At 42.7% G+C, this 23276-nt stretch overlaps 1 protein-coding gene and 1 non-coding gene across 2 annotated transcripts in view; one reads left to right on the top strand and one right to left on the bottom strand.

The window, feature by feature from the left end:
• Positions 1-23276, bottom strand: part of LOC124616552 (lachesin-like) — a 508659-nt gene that overhangs the window by 185167 nt on the left and 300216 nt on the right. Inside the window, exon 2 of the mRNA XM_047144870.1 lies at positions 9312-9418. Within this exon, the coding sequence (XP_047000826.1) occupies positions 9312-9418 (107 nt within the window). The remainder of the gene's footprint in view (positions 1-9311; positions 9419-23276) is intronic.
• Positions 6506-6580, top strand: Trnaa-ugc. Its single transcript has one exon. It is a non-coding gene; the product is annotated as a tRNA-Ala (tRNA).

Here is a 23276-nt window from a genome sequence, read left to right as displayed (position 1 = left end):
GAAGAAGAAGAAGAATGAATAGGAACCTGGGGGCAGATAGTGAGTTACTGAGAAAAGTCCAGTAATGAATTATCCTCATCAAAAGCGTCAGGAGACAAACGTTAACAACAGTGCCCTTCGGACGATACTGGAGGAAAGGCCAAATTTTAAGACCAGCTTCAGAAAGACTTTTTGAAGAAACGTCATACTGAGCTACCAAGAGAGGATGTGCTGCTCAAGTTGTCTGATGCTATAGATACTACTATAATGGATACCACAGAAGCTATTCCAACTGAAAATCATTAGATGATCAACAGAAAGGGCAATTACAGAAATTTGACAGGCAAATATGGCTCCAAGGAACGTAACGGCGCAGAAACCTCGGATAACATATGACGTACTTCAACTGATCAGCGAAAGAAGGGACTACAAACGCACGCGAGATGCTGGTTGCAGTAGATGGGCATCGCAGTAATTAACCCTGGTGCACGTGAATGACGAAGACAGTTGCCGATTAGAACTTCAGCTTGGTTCTGGAGCTCGCTTTTAAATAAGACTATTTGTTCTCTCATTTACGCTTCTCTGATCGTGTACAAATTTATATACAGTTTCAAGTCCGCATACGTATCTGTATGGATTACATCCAGTTTATATAATATGGTCGTACTTTCATTACTGTCACCATCATCACCATGTGGATTACTTTAAATTCATCCTAAAGGTGATGACGCGACTACTGAGACGGTGGAATTTAAAACACCAGAGACTGAAGCAGCATATTGACCCTTTTTATTTGCTTATTGTCAATCATGTTTCGCTGAATCACGCCAAAGGATCAAGAGAACGTAACATGTAAAGTGTTTCGGGAATAATCTACAAATAGGAGCGCTACTGCAATAATTCGTCATGAGCCATACTGGATAGAGCCCTTGAGGAATACCGGTTGGCCGGCCAGAGTGGCCGAGCGGTTCTAGGCGCTACAGTCTGGAACCGTGCTACCGCTACGGTCGCAGATTCGAATCCTGCCTCGGGCATGGATGTATGTGATGTCCTTAGGTTAGTTAGGTTTAAGTAGTTCTAGGTTCCTCAGAAGTTAAGTCCCATAGTGCTCAGAGCCATTTTGAATACCGGTTGGTTATTTATCGAATTCTTCCGAACAAAATGGAATTGTAAACTTGGTTAGAAACTGAGAAAATGCCATAACGTTTGGAGCAAGAAAACTACTACCTATAGGTCAAATAAGGACTGTCATCATAATCAAAAAACTCAAAGACTTCTTTCTGTAGAGTGCAACGAAGCTGTTTCCTTTTTGTAGTTTAACCTGTCCCTTTCCCTTTTCGTATTATGTCGTTTTACTACCACAGTTAGACTTCCAACACTTCACTATCCGCTGACTAGGACACTTGAAGGGTAGGCGCTGAAATGGCAAGATTAATATGATCAAAATTCTGGAGAAATATGTCGTTCCGCAGATATGTTCGACTCATTGCATGAGTTAATGGGATTTCGTAACTTATAAATAAAATGCGTTGTGCTAGTACTCAGCTGCTTCAAGTATCACTATTAAGATAGTACGAACACGACAGCAGGCAGTTAAACATTGTTGAAATTAATTATAATTATGCCCAACTTACAGCAAAAGAAAGGTATATTGCTCACGAATAACCCAATCGTTTGATTCCACTACCTTGCGTTAGTTGCTGCCAGAGGTGAAAGGAAATTTCAAAATTATTTTTTGAGAGTTTCTTGCTGATGCTGATGTTCCTGAAAATCCATTAACACCTCTCCCTCTCACACACACACTCTCTCTCCCTCTCTCCCATTGTCGTAACTGCAAGATGTATAGATATGCTGTAACACTGAGGACACAAAGAGGTTATCGAGAGTCCCAGCGCTAATAATACCAGTCGTGGACTACATAAACTCCAAAAACCTATCGATGATACTGTAATGGAGAGTGTTTTGTGAGAAACTTAGTGCACTGTTCTATATCAAAAATGGCTCTGAGCACTATGGCTCTGAGCACTGTGGTCATCAGTCCCCTAGAACTTAGAACTACTTAAACCTAACTAACGTAAGGACATCACACACATCCATGCCCGAGGCAGGATTCGAACCTGCGACCGTAGTAGTCGCGCGGTTCCGGACTGAGCGCTTGAACCGCTAGACCACCGCGGCCGGCTTCTATATCACCTTTAAACATTACCGATTGATGTTATGCCTCACCCTCCATGAAGGAGATATTTGTAGCGACGGAAGTAGGGTACAGAAAAGAGAGCAAGAATACAAGTGTCACAGGTACCGTGAGCCAGATATTTTAAGATGTTAGATAACCTTATGAAGACAATAGAGAGCAACTGTTGCAGACGCATCTGCTTAGTGACATGCATAGCCCACTTGTATCCTGATTCTTCTTAAAATTCATGGATTTCATAGCCTAATGACTTAGCGGTTAGCTTCAAATTTAATTGATAGGAAGCAAAGGTTCTGCAAATGTATAGACTATATATACCTTGAATTGCTCCGTTGGGTGGAGGATAACGGATTCCGTTTAATAGGTCAAGAGTCAATTACACACAGGAGGCTTCTACAAGGTTACAAGGGCCTCAGTACAATTGATTAGACGATCTCACGGAAGCACAGAAACGGCTTCAGTCTGAAAGAGTGCAAGTCGAGAGAGACTTGCTCCATTTATGTAGCACTTTCTCTTGAATAAATGAGTCAATTTGTCTGTTCTTGTACATCATATATCGATTTCAGTTCCATTCAGATAATTCATTACAGGTGCGTAGTTTTTTTGTCTTCGGGTTTATTTTGTTGGCTTCCACTTGCACAGAGAAAAACGACCATCGTAAAAAAGCGAAAGAAATCGGAGCTACCAGAGAAAGACTTAGATTTTCCTTTTTCATGTGCTATTCGAGTGTCGAACGCTGCATGATCTGCCAAACATGTACGTGGGAATCGCACAGTGTTTATGTTGAAGTAGACGATGTAGAAGTAGCTTTTACCTGATGTTCTGTGATTCCTGAATAAGTCTCCTTTACTTCCAGAAGAACCATTTAGTTTGGTGCCTACAAGGACGAAGTTTCATCGTTACATTCTAATTTCTGCCGAACTGACTTGAAGAGGTTCGATATCCACAGACGTTAAGGTGGGGCGGAACTTTTGTGTGTCACCTGCCCACGAGCACAGTTCCCTAAAAATCTGTCCGTGACAGTGGAAGGCAGGTGCGTAGCGCAGCTTTCGGAACCCACGCGTGAAATCTGGGCGCACTAAGCGAGCTTCACAGTTCGTGCAGCCGATTCCAATTCCGGTGAAACAAATAGACTGTGCTCCTCAGCGAGCGCCCAGAAATTGGACTGCATAGCGACAAACAAGGGAAGGCCCCCTGCATTTTTACGGCTCAATCAATTTGTCGGCACTGCCTGGGACGACAGAAGAATCCAATTAGCTGCGGTGGGGGCGGGGCCGGCCGCCGGACACTCCCGCCGCCCCCGGGTCTTCTGCATTCAGCCGCGTCCTCGCAGTTCATCAGCGCCGCCTAGCCTGTATGAGAGGCTGCAGGCGCTGCTGCTTAACAAGCACCGGACACCCCTGTACTTCTTGAAAAATCCGTGCCCGTAGGAGAAAGAGCGACCTGGCAAACAACATCACGTTTATGGGCATTAAGCCGTGGTCCAATGCATATTTCTATGCTTAAAGTTCTGTCTTCCAATGCTAGAGACATAGTCAAGGGCAAGAAATATGGCAATTTCAAACTTAAACGTACTCATCGAGTCAAAACATTTATATGCATCCATGCAATGGTCGGGACATGACATCATCAGACTGCTGTCACAGGACTCGTGGCTACGTCTATTGCGAAGCTAGCGAAGGTTATGTTTAGCCGCTGTTTGCTTAATTCACCACTGAAGGTCACATCAGTTGCAATCCTTCTTTTCTTCTGTTGAAGTTGTATTTGAGGCCGCGCGGGATTAGTGGAGCGGTCTCAGGCGCTGCAGTCATGGACCGTGCTGCTGGTCCCGGCGGAGGTTCGAGTACTCACTCGGGCATGGGTGTGTGTGTTTGTCCTCAGGACAATTTATGTTAAGTAATGTGTAAGCTTACGCACTGATGACCTTAGCAGTTAAGTCCCATAAGATTTCACACACATCTGAACATTTTTTTTTTTTTTTTTTTTTTTTTGTGATTTAGAATTTCTAGGGCTCTCTGTAGATCCTAGCACAGAATTTTATCGTTATGAGACTACTGAAGGACGACCTGTTTTAACTGTTAAAAACAATCAAAAGCCAAGATAAAAAATATTTTGTGCGATTTTAGCTTTTTAATTGTTTTTGTCCTATCATAGAAATACCGGGTGATCAAAAGGTTAGTATAAATTTGAAAACTGAATAAATCACGGAATAACGTAGATAGAGAGGTACAAATTGACACACACGCTTGGAATGACATGGGGTTTTATTAGAACCAAAGAAATACAAAAGTTCATAAAAATTCCGACAGATGGCACTTCATCTGATCAGAATAGCAATAATTAGCATAACAAAGTAAGTCAAAGCAAATAAGATGATTTACAGGAAATCCTCAACATGTCCACCATCATTCCTCAACAATAACTGTTGTCGAGGAATAATGTTGTGAATAGCACTGTAGACCATGTCCGGAGTTATGGTCAGGCATTGGCGTTGGATGTTGTCTTTCAGCATCCCTAGAGATGACGGTCGATCACGATACACTTGCGACTTCAGGTAACCCCAAAGCCAATAATCGCACGGACTGAGGTCTGGAGACCTGGGAGGCCAAGCTTGAGGAAAGTGGCGGCTGAGCACACGATCATCACCAATCGACGGGCGCAAGAGATCTTTCACGCGTCTAGCAATATGGGGTAAATTGCCATCCTGCATAAACATCGTACGTTTCAGCAGGTGTTCATCAGCCAGGCTGGGGATGATGCGATTCTGTAACATATCGGCGTACCTCTCACCCCTCACGGCAGCGGTTACAAAACGAGAATCACGCATTTCCTCGAAGAAAAAAGGCCCGATAACGGTAGATGTGATAAATGCAACCCATACCGTGACTTTCTCGTCGTGCAATGGATTTTCGGTAGCCCAAATTCTGCAGGTGTGGCCGCTGAGAGACCCTCGGAGCGTGAAATGAGCTTCGTCGGTCCACAACACGTTATTCAACCAATCGTCATCTTCCACCATCTTTTGAAACGCCCGCACCGCAAATGCCCTCCGCTTCACTAAATCGCCAGGTAACAGGTAATGTTGCCGAAGGATTTTGTACGGATAGCGTAGGAGGGTACGCCTCAGTGCCAACCAAACAGTAGTGTACGGAATAGCGGTGCGACGTGCGTCTGCACGAGCGCTGACTTCCTCGTGCATAGAAGATACCGCTACAGTCTCCATTTCTTCCCGAACTGTCTCAGCAGCATTACGCCTTGTGCTCGGTCGGCCACTACGGGGTTTATCGTCTAAACAACCCTTGGCTTCGAACTTCGAAATCATTCTCGCCACAGCTGCATTTGTCAACGGACCTTTACCCGTTCGAATTCCCTTCCTATGGCGATAGGATCGTATCGCTGAACTAGCACATTCCCCATTCTGATAATACAGCTTCACTAAAAGCGCCTTTTCAGGCAACGTCAACATGCAGCGACTGCTGGCGCATCTGATTCTCTCTCTCATTGCAGCTCCTTTTATACACGATTGTCATGCGCAGCCACTGACGTTTTGCTGTCCAGCGCCAACTGTCGGACATTTTGTAATCTTCTTTTTTTGTTTGTTCTAATAAAACCCCATGTCATTCCAAGCATGTGTGTCAATTTTTACCTCTCTATCTACATTATTCCGTGGTTTATTAAGTGTTCAAAGTTACACTGACCTTTTGATCACGCGGTATATTGATACTCGTAAATCCATAGTGTTATAGAAACAAATTCGGTAGTTCTCTGGTCCCCGTTCATGATCTTAATTTCCCCAGGTGACAATTGCTCATGTGTTCCTTAAAACGTATGCTAATGCTTCTTTTTATTGTTTCTATGTACACTTGATAGCATGTGCGAGACATTTTAATACTCTGCGGTGCCAAGTAGTTGGCGTAACTCCCTTGCAATGTTCAAATAGTTGCGCACCTTTCTTGTTGTTTCAGACACTATCTCAGTTACATGTCGTCTTAGTACGCAACTGATGCGTTCTGTGGCTGTTTTATGAGTGGGAGGAAAGATTTCCCTTTAGTTGTTCTTTATCAGAGTAGCGATCTCCTCTGGTTCAGTTCTTAAACGTCTGAGATCGTCCGCTAAGAATTGCGGTTCACCGGCCTGTTTTAGCCTGGTCTACCAATGCTTAGACTATTCTGCATGGATGAAATGATAATTTAATGGATACCCCAGCTGCAAACAGGAGTTGATATACTTCATCTCTTAGGCGCACTATGAATGTAGTTGTGTGGACATGTTGGGAATGTGGATCTCGCGGGGACCGTGCAAGGGATACGTCCCTGCAGTCGCGCTATCTTTTGTGCCCTCGGTGGCTCAGATGGATAGAGTGTCTGCCATGCAAGCAGGAGATCCCGGGTTCGAGTCCCGGTCGGGGCACACATTTTCAACTTGTTCCCAATGAAGTATATCAACGCCTGTTTGCAGCTAGGGTGTCCATTTAATTATCATTTCATTCTCACGAAAGCTGCATGGTCATCAACGGTAAATGTTCTTTCGGGAACAGATACTAGCTTCATATATTCTGCATGGGATGTTGACTGGAATTTGTCTGAAGGTATCTATCTGTGGCCGTGTCCGCCCTCGGTAGCTGAGTGGTAAGCGCGACAGAATGTCAATCCTAAGGGCCCGGGTTCGATTGCCGGCTGAGTGGGAGATTTTCTCCGCTCAGGGACTGGGTGTTGTGTTGTTCTGATCATCATAATTTCATCCCCATCGACGCGCAAGTCACTGAAGTGGCGTCAAATCGAAAGACTTGCACCCGGTGAACGGTCTCCCCGACGGGAGGCACTGATCACACAACATTTACATTAATTTTTATCTGTGGTAGTGGGAATTTTGTAGACCTTGTGCACTAAAGTTCAGACAGATTTACTAACAAACTGTAAATCTCGAAATCCGACCCTTTCTCACTTTCATCATACTGAAATTACTATTACAATTAACATCACCTAGAAAATTAGGAAACTTTGAGATTTCTGTCTCCCAATTAGTCCATACAACAAAAATTTCATCAGTTCATCAACGTACCGAAATTAACAATAGAGCTTATTCTCCTTTGTCAGGATTGCTTCTTAAAATTTTTCCATACAAAAATTCACTCCAACTTCGATAAGTTGCTTCGCAATAGCCACGTCCACCGATTGCTCATAGAATTTGTTATCCCACAGGAAATAAGTTGATGTAATACAATATCCGATGTTCTCGGAAACTATTTTGATGCGCCTCTCCACGCTTTTCTACCCTGTGCAAGCCTCTTCATCTCTGTATAACTGCTGCAAACTACGTCCATATGAACCTGCTTACGGTATTCACGTATTGGTCTCCTTCTACAATTTTTACCACATCACACTTCCTTCTTTATCAAATTCACTATTCCTTTATGCTACAGGATATCTCCTTTCAACAGGTCCCTTTTAGTTGAGTTGTGTCAAAATTCCGTTTTTCTCTCTTTCAGTAAAGTAGCACCTCATTAGCTACTCGATCTACCCGTCTGCCATTCAGCATTCATCTGTAGCACCACATTTCAAGCCATATACTCTCTTCTTGCCTGGGATGCGTCTGTCGTTCACGCTTCACTTCCGCTCAACACCATATCTCACATAAATACCTCCTTCTCCATGTTTAACTTCCTTTACAATTTTCTCCTTAGTTTTCTTCACTCCTTGCTAAATGTACAGATTAAACAACATCAGGACTGAGCTGTCTGATTTCCTTCTCAAACACTGTTTCCCACCACATGTTCTTCGACTGTTTTAATTGGTAATAGGTTATTTGTACAAGTTGTAGATAACCTTTTGCTCCCAGCGAGTGAGAGTTGTTTTAGTTCCAGAATATTTTACCCAATATATGTCATCATCGTTTGATCATACAGTAGAGGTGTATTCTCTCTGGAAGAATAACAGTTACAATTTCACTGCCTTTTAAAATGGATCAAATGGCTCTAAGCCCTATGGGACTTAACATATGGAATCATTAGTCTCCTAGACTTACAACTACTTAGAGCTAAGTAACCTAAGGACATCACACACATCCATGCCCGAGAGTGGATTGAAACCTGCGACCGTAGCAGCAGCGCGGTTCCGGACTGAAGCGCCTAGAACCGTTCGGGCACTGTGGCCGGCCCTGGCTTTTAGCCGTTAGCAAGACCTGCATAACAGCACACTGTTGGCTTATATTCAGAAGTCGCACATTTTATGCATGTGATGTGGAACTTCAGTAACATATATTTTGAAATGCATAACCTAAATATTTATCAATATCATTGTATTACAACCAGTTTCGGCACCGAGAAGATTGTACAATATAGAAACTGCAGTTAAAGGTCATTAAACATTTGCGTGCAACACATTTGAAAAACTAATGTTACAGGCTTAGATCGGTCTGTAATCCAGACATTTTTCCCATTAACCAAGGAAAAGGCAGCTGCCCCAACCCAGGAACCATATGTTCGTTTGCCCTCGCCACAAATACTATTCCGTCGTAACTTCAACTACGAGATTTGTATTGGTGAGTCATGCAGGCCATCCCATGTTGGCAATATCCACCCATTGCTAATGAGAGGAGAGATGCCATATCCTTTGCGAAAACACTTTCGAAGTGTGACACCCATTAGGGGGAACCAAACAACATCAAAACTGACCATAGTACATCTTACACCAAACTCGAAGTATTTCCAATTTTCGATAAAATGATCTGGTGCAAGCCATATTTCTCCGCTTAAAAACGGACATATTAAAAATTGACAATTTTTAGGCTGAGAAAAATGACTGGGACGATGGCATCATGCTCATAAAGCAAAAATTATCAGTGGTGCAACCGCTGGCTGTGAGAGTTGCACTGTACGATCAATTGTGCGCACGTTCTGTATGGTACTGCTAGTGCTGGTAATTGTTCATGTTATGTGTAAATAACCACATCAGTGTAATGCCCTGCATTTAATTAGAATGATAAAACAGTGATCTCTGTCGTCGTAGACGACATCCCCTGCGACCTTGGACCTGTTTGGACGACTTTTATTTATGCGGTAGCAGCAGATTTCGAAGTGTAGTCGGCAGCATCTGAATGGCTATTGTCAGACGGAATGCGAACAGCAGTGCGACATACTTACCCTGTAGCCCCCCAGGTGTCGAACCTGGCAAGTGAAGGTGGCGTCCCGGCCCACGGCCACCGTCAGGTTGGCCAGGGGCGCCGCGAACTCTGGCTGGAAGGCTGCTCCTGGAACAAAACACAGAGCGCCACGTGTGTAAAAGTGGCCGTGATTGGTTCAGCGATCGAAGTCGTGAAGCAATAGTTTTCTTCTAAATTTTTTTAACATAGGTCAAAAATGTAGAGGGGCTGTTAGAGTTTCATCATTCTATACTCAATTCTGAAACTTTCAGAGTAGACAAATATTATTCTGCAAGTAGCCTAACTAAGGCTAAGTTATTCTGCACTGTAATAAAGCCTGTTATCTTTGTATCCAGCTCTTTTCTTCGACCATCGTCTAGGAATTTCGAATACGAGTAAGACCCACAAATTTGCTATCATGATTTTTTTCTTGTCTTATTGGATATTGCTGCAATTAATTCTTCATGTAAAATACAAGGATGTTGGATAGAACTATATATATATATATATATATATATATATATATATATATATATATCAGTGTTAAATGGCCAAATCGATCGAACTGAGGATAGCACCTCCGAATATTATTCACTCGACGCATAAAATTGTGGTTTCGTTTATTTTTCCGAAACATGTTTCCACCCGTGCCCCCATTCACCATCCGCACCACACTTCCGAAGGTGAAGTTAGTTCAGAGCCGTTCCCAATCAAATTAGTGAGAACGAAAAGTGAGGATATGATACTAATGTCAGTTCTTTTTATTTACGTTTACGTGGCACTTTTCTTCGGAGTATTACTCACTTTCCCAGCGCTGAAATGTCATCAGAACAGCTCGGCAGCCCATGAAAACTGACGAATATTTTTCATGACAACCCCTTCAGGCTCCTATGAACACACAGGGTTTCTTGCCATAGTAACATTTTGGTTGCGATAGTAGATCATACAGTGATGTCAATCAGAGCTGGCCAGACGTGACAGACGAATTGCCTATTCTACTGCTGGTAACAACTGCCTTTCAGTTACTGGGCTCATAATATTGAAAGTGGCCGTTGAACTATTACAGGTGTGACATATTCGGGGCACCTAATTGTTCAATCTTATGAGGAAATGGTAGATCAGATTGATGGCATTTTGACATAAGATCATCGTGGCGATTCCTCTGTTTTATAACTGAGCAAGGTATGACAGCGTTCAAAGCAATGGAATCTTATTCGGTTGAGATCCCTTCCCAACCATCCTGATTTGGGTATTCCGTGCTTTCCCTAAACTACAAGGCTTTTGAAGCGGTGTTCCTTCTGCAACTCGTGCACCATCTCTAATGATATCATCACTGCTGCCACTGCTTTGCTCTTTGCTCTAATTGGAGGGACCCATGTGGCCTGTCACATTGGAGATTATGTTCACTAGGCTATTAATTATGCTCTGTATTCGGTAATTTGGTACAAGTACCACCACTATATGGCTAGTGAAACAATTGTTTCTAGAAATAAATAAGTGAAGCACATTTCCTGTAATTCCGACGTTTCCATTGAGCAGTAGCGGGGCTGCAGGAGTCGCGTTTCGAACTCCTGGCACCGCTAGCTCGATCTGTCGTGTGATGCCCTTCTGGTTTGAGGCTACTAAGATCTTTACTCGCGGTTCTTGATGGGGACGGGACGTCCTGTGGCGTGGGAGCTGAGGAGTGAGCACTTCCGGGCGGGAAGGAGCGCCTGGTCCCCGGCACGAATCCGCCCGGCGGATTTGTGTCGAGGTCCGGTGAACCGGCCAGTCTGTGGATGGTTCTTAGGCAGTTTTCTATCTGCCTCGGCGAAGGCGGGGTGGTTTCCCTTATCCCGCGTCAGTTACACTATGTCGGCTATTGCTGTGCAAACAAGTTCTCCACGTACGCGTACACCACTCTACCACGCAAACATAGGGGTACACCCGCCTGGTGTGAGACGTTCCCGGGGGGGGGGGGGGGGGAGGACGGGTCCACATGGGTCCGAACCGCACAATAACCCTGGGTTCGGTGTGGGGCGGCGACGAGGTGAAGTGGGCTGCGGTAGTCGTCGTGGGGTTGCGGACCACTGCGGCTGCGGCAGGGACGGCGCCTCTCCGTCGTTTCTAGGTCCCCAGTTAACATATAATACAATACATACAAGGTGAGCACTTGCGCAAGCTTCTTGGGAACGGAGTCCGGCGAGTGGTTGCTGGGTATATTTGTGTGCCGATTTGAATCCGAGTGCGTAGACTGGCCAGCCGGGCCTGGAACGTGGGACACCGACGAGAGAGTAGAAGCCAGTTTTGCTGTGCTGAATTCTGGGCCCCTTTGGAATCGGTGAGCTTCAGCTTCGAGTCCTGTAATGTATTGTATTTCGAGGCCTTAACTGTTATTATCTTATTGATACCCATAGGTCTGTTGCGGTCACTGCGACTTGTTAGCTGATCTATTTAACCACCAGTTGGTGCCTTGAATTGTGGCTGCTGTTTACTTTTCCTCTGTCGATACTGGCCTTGGTTTCTTGTTAACAGCATGTCTTAAACTGTATGAGCCGATGGTGTTTCCTGAGCCAGAGCGATAGCGTGTTTCTCTTATTGTTTTATGCTGTGGCCTACTACCCCTTCTCCCCCCCCCCCCCTCCCACCACCACCACCACCGTCGACTTCGAACACCTGGTAAATACATGTCTCTTTTGATACGGCCGTGTGCTGGTTCCGAGATACCTTCGAGCATTGCAGACCTCGTCGCTCTGTTTATTGTATCGGGTTAGGAGGTGCCTGGGTCTCAAAATTTGTAATTGCTGAGGCTATGTGATTGGGTTCGGCAGCCTAGTTTTCTTTCAGACGTTTAGATGTCTTTGTAGAGGCGGTATCTTGAAGTGACGCGGGCATGCCGTTTGGCTAGTTATTGTAGCTTTCACGTAACTAGCCTTGCTGTGTTTCATTTGCAGGTCTGTATCAACGGATAGGGCCTTGGAAGGACGGTCCTCTCGTTGTTATCTTTCTTGGCCTTACTGTTTGGTGTATTCTTGTGTTCCTTGCACATAAGCATTCTGTTGCACACCTTGTGAGGAGGCAGTTCAAATTCTTGGTTACGTAACTAAAGCAGTTAGTCATGAAGGCCAACTATTTCGTATTAAAGAAGGCCTGACTGTTTTCTATTTGATAATTTTACTTAACTGAAGCTGTTGTTAAAGAAGGTCTACCGTTTGCTGTTTCGCTAAGTTTACTTAAACGAAGCTGTTATTATGGATGTCCTGCCTGTTAGTATATTGTAATTTTACTTAACTCGAGCTGTTATCATTGAATTCCTGCCTCTTTTCTATTTGGTAATTTTACTTAACTGAAGCTGTTACCATTGGAGGCCTCCCTGGTTTCTATTTGACAATTTTATTTAACTGAAGCTGGTATTAAGGAAGGCCTGCGTGTTTTCTATTTTGTAATTTTACTTAACTGAAGCTGTTATTATATAAGGTCTGTCTGTTTTGCATTTGGTAGTTTTGCTTCCTTGCAAGCCTTCAAATTCATTAGATCCATTGGAGCCCCATTATGCACCTTGATGTTGGATATTCGGGAGGAGAGAAGCAACCCTTTGTTGGCTCTTCGCCTCTACCAGCAATCTTTTTCAGTCGATAATGTCATATCCAACGAGTATATACTGAGAAATAGACAGAATTACTTCACTAATGTGGTTTAAAACTCATAGTCTCATAATCGTACTCCTCCGTATGCATTCGTAAGGCAAGAAACTTATCACTTGAGTAAATATAAAACCAAAGGATGTATCTCAGAAACCATCCAACAAAGGAGTAGAAAGTCTTATTCTAAGAGTTATTATGAAAATCAGATGCTATTGTCACCAACTCACTGCCATCATGACAGGCTATCTCAAATTCCACAATGATTAGACACGAGAGGTATTAGAAGCGACATCAGGCTTCGCTTGCCTTATAACACTCACTGCATCAGTAGATCATGCGACGTCAGGTGTTTCCTGATAGTTCATTCTCCCGTGATACCCGTCATGAGAGGTGCAAAACAGGTCCGGGAGAAGCGCTCTTAGGCCACATACTTTAGGTTTTAGCGTTTTAGGGTATTCACTCATTCACTGTGGTAGTGACACAGTACTCAGTATCATTATTAGTTATGGAACTAAATGCGATATATTATAGGATGTAGTAACCGCAATGATGTAGATAATCGATTTTGGGTAATAACAACCAGACAGAAGAAAAAATGGTACAATCACAATGTTTCTGTCTATTTGCAGCGGTGGTTAAATCAAATATTTTATTTGTGTTAATGTAACAAGATATACAACTGAATCACAACCCGCCACCATACCTTTTCTGGATCTCTTTGCGTAGTCACGTTATATGTGTTCCCAATGACACATTCGGAACAAGGAAGGTGCCGTTTACTGTACGTTGAGCGGCAGCACCGAAGTGATTTAGCGTTTTAGGGTATTCACTCATTCACTGTGGTAGTGCACAGTACTCAGTATCATTATTAGTTAGGGAACTAAATGCGATATATTATAGGATGTAGTAACCGCAATGATGTAGATAAACGATTTTGGGTAATAACAACCAGACAGAAGAAAAAATGGTACAATCACAATGTTTCTGTCTATTTGCAGCGGTGGTTAAATCAAATATTTTATTTGTCTTAATGTAACAAGATATACAACTGAATCACAACCCGTCACCATACCTTTTCTGGATCTCTTTGCGTAGTCACGTTATATGTGTTCCCAATGACACATTCGGAACAAGGAAGGTGCCGTTTACTGTACGTTGAGCGGCAGCACCGAAGTGAAGCAAGTGAAGTCGTCGCCATGGACGAACACGTGGCCTCAGTTTCGCACCGTTCCATAGCATATGTCTTCATCAAAATTCCCATAGAAGAACTTCCAAGCAGAATCTCTCCATCAGAAGGGGTCGGAACGGCATGCATAACCGACATCAGTATAAGAGAAGCCTTAAGAATCTTTCACTGAAGTGAGTGAGGATCTAATGTAGACTTAAAAGCTGTGATTGACTGAATTCTGCAGTTCTGGAAAGCAAGTAAGAAAGAAACCAAATTAGGGGACGCAAAAATAACAGCTTGCGTTTTGTGGTGGAAGCAGTTTCATTTAAGATTCACACTTCCTCCTATTTTTTGCAGTAATGGTAAGTAGGGAGCTAATAATCACGATGTTGAGCGTCCTCAACAACAACAACAACAACAACTTTGGCCCCTATCACTGAAGATAAAAACTTCTGTGTTGTTAGGCAGCGTCATATCTCACATATACGATCGACATTTCGACCCCTCTGCTGGGATCTTCTTCAGGATCGTGTGGTGTTCAAAGTTGACCAATCATTCAGTGTTCCCAGTGGTAGCTTTCTCCCACTTTATGCATTCATTCGTAAAGCATTGGAGTCAGTATTTTGTTGCAATAACTTATCATACTGATGTTTCCATAACATTCACACCTTTAAACAGTTACCTTCTTTACAGTCCTTTGAAGATTGAAGGTATTTCGCCTTTCCCTTATACCTTTCTTTTCAAATCAAGAGGGATTATTCTGTCGCAGTAATACCTCTCAGGTATCTCAGTAACTCAGATGAAATTGTGTCACTCCAGCGAACGTATTTGGTCTCCTACAGCCTTACACGTCTGCAGATTTATATTTATCCTCTAGCTATTCCTGATTTGGCAAATGCCATTTGCTACGTTTTATTCCAACTTGTGTCAGTGCACTGTGTGACGAGATTGCCAGACTTAGATTTTTGTATCATTTAGAAAGAACTCACCCACTTCTCTCAGAATGAAGAATGGAGGTTTTCTTGATGACTTACTGCGCACACAACCTAGAAACGATTCTTCTATTTGGTTTGCTTCCTGTTTGAAAGGGTCCATCTCGAATACTATCTGGATCTCTCTCGAGGCGCTAATATTCGGGTGATCGCTGAGGGGGAAGTGCGCGGTAGGTGCGCGGCGGACGATCTCAGGCGCGAGATGAGAAGCGAACCGGGCCGCTCATGAAAATGTACCGCAGCTCGGCCGTATAAATCAGAACGGTGTCGCGTCGCGTTATCTGGCTTGTGCGCACGCGCTCTGCGCAGCAGCTGCGGCTTGTGTTGCGGGCGGCCGCGCGCGCGGCTGCAGGGGACGACCGGCGCGTGACCGGAATACTTGTCACAGGCCCGAGGGGAACGGGCTCCTGATAAGGAAATGAAATGGCCCGGCCGAAACGACCCTGGCTCCCTTCCTCAAACATCTCATCTCTTCCGCTGTCTTTCAATCAACTACGTCTGTGGGCCCTAAAAAGGAGGGAAAAGAAAGCTTCCGTCCTCTCTGCGTCTCCTCCTTGCCATTCCAGCCGCATTCGACGAAACACGCGCACTGGAGCTGATAAATGTGACAAAGCCGACGCACTTGATTAAATTTGTCCCTCGCAAAGCAGCTTTGTCCTCGCGTCTGCTCCCTGTATCGGCCCAAGGATATCGGGTGCGACTGTGGCAACAGCACACAGGCGGTTACCGTTCTCTTGCTACAGAGGTGCTGGAGAGGAAACTTAAATCCAGGCAGGGTCGACAGCAAGCAGCGAAGGATGATGCTTCGCTGAAACCTTAAAGAACGATGTCTTACTTAAGATCAGTAAAGCACAATCACTGACAGTATTTAAAATCAATATACCTCTCTCTCTGTAAGCGGTCTTTTTATGATCAACAACATTCTTATGTTTAGGCTACTACTGCAAGCAGCCGTCATTAGGGTAACTGCATCAGGAGCATTGTCGACATGTAGTGTTATTGATTCAATACAAGATGCGCAACTCAATCTCATTCAGTGGCTTCAGTACTAGGAATATCTTCTTTGGTTCTACAAAATCGTAGCTTCGTCACCCATAAGGTACTAAAACGATAAGCAGCATAATAAGGTGAAAACACCAAATAAATAGTTTATTTCACTGTTGTTGATTCATTGCATAGGAGTGCTACAAGTTAGCTTCGTGCAAAACAGAGTTACTGTCACTGTAATACAGAGATCTAAAGCCTCATATCTAATGTTGCTATATTTACGTCATTATATAGTTATGTTTTGGATGTAATAGTCTAACATCAGAGCTAATGACTTGTATCTCCGGTGTCTACGTATCTGTAAGTACTGGAGCCGGGCGGAGTGGCCGTGCGGTTCTAGGCGCTACAGTTTGGATCCGAGCGACCGTTACGGTCGCAGGTTCGAATCCTGCCCCGGGCATGGATGTGTGTGATGTCCTTAGGTTAGTTGGATTTAATTAGTTCTAAGTTCTAGGCGACTGATGACCTCAGCAGTTAAGTCGCATAGTGCTCAGAGCCATTTGAACCATTTTTTTGTAAGTACTGGTCACATTTCCCGCCTGCCTTGCCATTCAAAGGTAGATGGAGGAATTTTTAAAAGCTATTGTGTACCTATATATTGCTATTTTTATCCATTTTCACATAGTTTATAGAAAAAGGAATCACTAGAATGCGATAGTAAGTATTCGAATTCTAATGTTCCAAACGACAGTTTCAATTTAAAATGTTCGAAATTGCAGTTACAGTTAGTAAATACATTGACCGCGACGTATGGTAACTACCTCGTTTAACAATTATTGCTTGAAATTGACAAAAGTTGTCAGATCGAGGAGGATCAGACATATCTCGGTAGTAAAACAAAACGAAACTCATAAGTTAAGCGTGTAGAGCGCTAATAGTTAGGCATTACCTATGTCCTTTATGTACTTAGGGGTGCTGCAGAATAAACGTGATTTCTTCCACAAGGAACCACTAGAAAGATAATGAAAACATTGTAGAAATTTAGTATATTCATGTTAATGCCCTTCGTATTATGAATCAGTTTGAAATAAACAGGTGCCTTTTTGAGTGTTTGAACTTCCACAAACATCAAGTTCTTGATGAGTAAATATGTAGCAATTTGTACTTGAACAAGTAATTCGGATTACTTTTGTTGTGAAATTGTTTTGAGACATGAACAATTCTTACTAGTTTATAAAAGGGTGGAAGGTAGTGGTTTACGATGTCAATGTGTACACTCAACTTATTTTCTTAGTTTCACAAAAGAGGTAAACTATTTTAATTTAGTGCTCTGTACTGGCAGGTTATTTGACCGTAAGCAGTTCAGATGTGTGAACATATTCCAACATGTAAATCAGATTTATCACAGCTAGAGCCTTCAAGATATTTATAGTACCATAATTCAACATTCTTTATTCATAGTCTTCGTAACAGTGTGATCCATGGAAAAAAAGTGTCGCTAAAGTTTTCAATCCTGTACTTGGGTGTGACTTTTGGCGGACAATGACGAAGTGTCAAGAATGAGATTTTCACTCTGCAGCGGAGTGTGCGCTGATATGAAACTTCCTAGCAGCTTAAAAGTGTGTGCCGGACCGAGACTCGAACTCGGGACACTTTTATCCATTGTGTAATATCTATTCTCTACCTCTTTTGTACCGAGTGTACAGACTGCAGACAACAGTTACCTGGAAAATTCATCTAAGAGAAGAATCGACTGAAATTTTTTTTTAATTTGTGAAAAAGCTACGACTCAAGGTGTTATAAAAGTGAGTAGATTGTCACTAAATTAATTTACAGCTTGTACTGTAAGTCGTCTGGCGTGAAGACATGTGATATTAAAAAGATTTTATTGGCAGTACTAAATGAACAGGATGGTCAATCAAAACAAGAAACGCTCATTGCAAGACTTGTTTGACCTCTATGGACATAAAAGGAAATATATCCCTAAAGAAGAGCTTTGATCAAACGCAACATTGCTTATGGACTTCCAAGAAAACGTGCACTGAGAACTGAACGCCCCACTGCTGCTAATTCTGTAGGAAAAGGAAGATGAGAATTCAATAATCAAAGGGGACTGGAATGAGGTAATACGAATGAGAGAAAGGGAAGGCTAATTGATTGTAGCAATAACTTTAAAATAACAACAGAGAGTACACAGTTCAAAAATCACAAGAGGAGGAGCTACACGTAGACACGGCTCAAAGATACGGGAATATTCAACATGAAATACAACATGCTGAGACACAGACTCCGAAATCGGATACTGGATTTTAAGGCACACCCAGGAGCAAATATAGCTCAGGTGACAGTTTAGTAATGATGAAAAGTAGACTAAACTTTAAGAGACTGGTCCAGAATAATCTGTGTGGAAAGGAGTGGAAGGTTGAATACTGAAAGATGAAGAGATGTGTTTGAAGTTCTCTAAGGATGTAGGCACTGCGATAGTCAGTACTACACCAGCAGATCTGTTCAAGAGGAATGAACATCGCCGGCCGCGGTGGTCTAGCGGTTCTAGGCGCGCAGTCTGGAACCGCGCGACTGCTACGGTCGCAGGTTCGAATCCTGCCTCGGGCATGGATGTGTGTGATGTCCTTAGGTTAGTTAGATTTAAGTAGTTCTGAGTTCTAGGGGACTGATGACCACAGTAGTTAAGTCCCATAGTGCTCAGAGCCATTTGAACCATTTTTGAATGAACATCTCTGACATGTGCATCCACCAAAGTCTGACAAATAAACGTAGGTATAAGGAAGGCGGCTCTGAAGAAACTTTTGCTGTCAGAAGAAATTCTTCAACTGATCAGAGACAGAAAGAACTACGAAAATATTCAGGGACCGGAAGGCAGAAAGGGATAAAAGTTACTTGGGAATAGAATAAATAGGTAGTGCAGGAATGCTAAGGCAAATGGCTGCAAGAGAAACGGAAAGACATCAAAAAAGAAATGGTACCCGAAAATTTTGCTGAAATTAAAAGCAAGGGTGGCAAATCTAAGAGTACAAGAGAATTACACCGCTAAAGTCATAGGATAGAGTGGACAGGTGTAAAGGGTACAATCGAAAGCCTCTGAAAAGTGAGACACTACCTGATTACGTTACAGAAGAAGAAATGGAAGCCAATACGGAAGACAAAGAAAATTTACCATTACCGTCAGAGTTGAACATAGCTTTGGAAGACTGGAGATGTAGTAACACAGCAAGAGAGGTAATTGCGAGAATTATCGCAAAAGTATCTTAAAAGTTAATTTATTCAAGTTGCTCACAAAAATTATATACAAAATAAAGGAAAAAAAACTGAGAATATCCCAGATCGCGATCAGTTTGTGTTTCTTAAAGGCAGAAGCATCAGAGAGGTGGATATGACATCGTGCTTGAAAATATAAAGAAGATATAAAAGGAAAATCAGGACCCATTCAGTGGATTTCTTGATCACGAAAATGCGTTAACCAATGTACTAAAATACAAGATGTTCGAAATAACATGCATGTCAAGGGAATCAAATTAATATGGACCGATGGCGGTGACACTGTGATCTGACATGGCCGACAGAAAGCTGATCCGTTTAACCTCTTCTCTCGATTGTATTCACGTGTTGCTTCTTCTCAGTTGTCGTTGTCCATTCTTTATGTTAAAGCTATTCTTAACTTTAAATATTGAAGAATAAGACACTATGTTTCTTCAGATAAAAGTAATATAAAGCAAATTTTCACAGGGAATGCACAAATAATTGGTCTTTAGTGGCACTGAACGCTACCCTGATCTGCCGCCACACCATGCCTGCGTGAAATTTCACAGAAAACAAAAGCAACAGCAATGTCAAATGTAGCACCCAGAGCCTGTGAAACACTCTGCCATCTCCGTGCAACAGGGGTGCGCAAATGGATCGGTCACACATTTCAAGTAACTTGTATATTTACGCTCGTGGGTACGTAATTATTCACGATAAGCCAAAATGCACGATATAATACTGGCTAAAATATTCCAAACAGACACATAAGTAAAGACAATGGTTCAGAGCCTCCGTTAAAAATGTATAAAAGAAAGTTTTTAAGTCGTCTATTACACAAGCCCTCCCATGGAGGTTCGAGTCCTCCCGCGGGCATGGGTGTGTGTGTTGTTCTTAGCATAACATAGTTTATGTAGTGTGTAAGTCTAGGGAACGAAGAACTCAGCAGTTTGGTCCCTTAGGAAGTCACCCTTATTTGAACATCTATTACACAACGAAAACCGTCAGGAAGCATTTCTAATATTTTCCGCATATATTTAAAACAATACAGTTGACTTTTTTTAGATCACTTGATGCCGAGTGATGTTTTTCAAACATGTAATAAACAATCTTAAGGATACGCCTTGGAAATGGCGATTAGCTCTACCTCAAAATAGCGAAGTTTTCCAGGTGTGGCTTCGACAAAGCGCTCGATCTAGTTGGCTTCTAGAATGATCAAATCTTGCCACCTTCCACATGATAATTTTATTCCACTATTTACGGTCTAGAGATATCAACAGGCTGACAGAACCTTAACTCTTGGATACCCATCTCTTTGATATCTCGCTATTGATGTTGAGTATTAAAGTTTTGATGATAGTTGAAGATACTTCTATGTTTCTAATATTAGAAATTCTATGCACTGCTGTAATGGTAAGCTAAGTTCGTGACTGGCTCGCCAGAACGCACTAAATACGGTAACGTGTCAATATCTAGTCAGCGTTTCACAAATGGCAAAAAGTACATATCTTAACTTTCGCTTTCTACCAGATTCCTTTCTTGCTAATAGCGTTTCCTTCATGAAGTGTGTAATTTAAGAAAGTTCTTAGTGTCACCACCTGAGGCTCATTTTGATGGTTCTCGCAAAGCGTGCATTACAAGTGCCGAAAATACTGTCATGATTAGCTGACGGGTCAGAAAAAGGAAGATTAACGGTATTTTGAGTGTCAACTGGGCAAAAAGAAAAAAAATAGATCAAAAGAAAAACTCTAGGTCTCTCCCGCAGTCGAACATTTAACCAAATTAGTAGATCATTATTTTCCCTCAATATCCGCCACAGTTACAGTAACAGTAATTTCTTTGTGGTGACTAGTTTCAGACAGTCAAGGCCATTTTCACACGACGGCCTACAATAGATTTTATGGTGTTAAAAAAAACATACTAACAATGTACCTCCATGACCATTCATAAAATTTGAACGTTATATAAAGCATTACAAAAACTTTACATCTGTGCGATGCATGTTTCACATATTTTGGGCGTAAGAGTAACCATATATTTCCCACCAGTGTACATGTGAATAAGCAAATATGCATTATTTCTCACCATCAGCCATGACATAGATACAACACGATAAACCTCGTGTCAGCACACAGCAGACTGAGCTGCTGCGCTACCCCAGTCGCGTTGTAACATGGGTACAGGTCGCTAGCAGTGATTTGCGTCAGCCTCACACGCAACTGGAACACCATATGTACTTTCAGACAATGGTCACATACTACTCTTAACAAGACAAACCTTCATTACACTTGTTACAATCAATTACATCCATTTACATTTCTTTTAAATACAAAATAGTGACAAGTCACTTGCTTTAATAGAACTAAAGCAGGGCCACAATACGACGTGCCCAAAATTAAATACCTCTCAGTCATGACCGTTACAAGCAGCAACTGAACTTGTTCTTAAGGAAGTTCGATTAAAATAATCATCCAGCTGAATTTTTTAAAGACTGTCACACTTCTATAATATCTTCCTTACGGTATATTACTTTCACATATTAACTGGTTTGAAGACGAGTGGTTCTTGCTCACAGCGAGTGGCTATAATTATACTATAATTCCACCTAATTTTTGTCACATTAAGAAAATATTAACGATAACACTACAAAAAAAATAGTTCAAATGGCTCTGAGCATTATGGAATTTAACATCTGAGGTCATCAGTCCCCTAGACTTAGAAGTACTTAACCCTAACTAACCTGAGTACATCACACACATCCATGCTCGAGGCAGGATTCGAACCTGCGACCGTAGCAGTCGTGCGGTTCCGGACTGAAGCGCCAAGGAACTGCTCGGCCACAGTGGCCAGCGCGATAACACTGCACCCTTTAATTGATAATCCTAGGCGTTCTATTGTATTATTCTCGACACGTATTCTGAGTCCCACAGGCCAATCCAGTTACTGCTCATACGTTTCATATGTGTGGTAACCAGCTGGCTGACCAGTAGTCCATTCTCCATTTATACCTTAGATTACTTCCTTTTTCGTTGTCATGACTTGTAGTCCATAGAGTACTTGTGCATTAAGTAATTTTAATAACACAAGTTGCTGGTTCTATCAAAAATGGTTCAAATGGCTCTGAGCACTATGGGACTCAACTGCTGTGGTCATAAGTCCCCTAGAACTTAGAACTACTTAAACCTAACTAACCTAAGGACAGCACACAACACCCAGCCATCACGAGGCAGAGAAAATACCTGACCCCGCCGGGAATCGAACCCGGGAACCCGCTGGTTCTATCCCCCATAAATATGTTGGAACTTCATATATGGGGAAGAGATTGGTAGTACGGCACAGTACTGAAACCGCGATTTGTTTCAGCATATAAATGGTCCTTCGTTGCTCTTTGTGGTATTCCGTTAGGAGGTGGGTAGCCCGGTGGGCACACAACTTTGAGCGTCCCAAGTGATGGACGAATGTGTAAGCTCAACCAACAGAGACGTCCAGTCATGCACCGACGTGTTTCATTGTGATCCTTCGATCAATGAAGAATGAGAGTATCCGCACATTCCTACACTGTTCCCCTTACCAGCTGTGCGCGGCAGGCCAGCACACGGTTGATCGGAAAGGTTTGGGCGACCTTATTGCGACGATGATAGGCGCCTCGCCCAAAGACTCGCCGTGCTTTTGTTCACTGTCAGTTTTCCGGAAACATTCTTCAAGCGTCTACAAATATGTGCAATGCGCTGGTTTTCCGCCAAAAGGAACTTATTAACAACTCACTGCATGGAATGCACTCCGTTACAAACGCCATTTTGAAGCCTAATTATAGCGCCGCTATCTATTAGAACTACAGGGGCTTAAGCGAGAATGTTCCGCCATGTAGTGCGACAAATTCCACATTACTTCAACCGAAACCGGCCAAGTAAAATTGTGTTGTATTTTTACTGAGCGCA

The sequence above is a fragment of the Schistocerca americana genome, chromosome 5 (genome assembly GCF_021461395.2).
Source record: "Schistocerca americana isolate TAMUIC-IGC-003095 chromosome 5, iqSchAmer2.1, whole genome shotgun sequence".
NCBI classification, from domain to species: Eukaryota; Metazoa; Arthropoda; class Insecta; order Orthoptera; family Acrididae; genus Schistocerca; species Schistocerca americana.
This window is presented reverse-complemented; position numbering and strand designations above follow the sequence as displayed.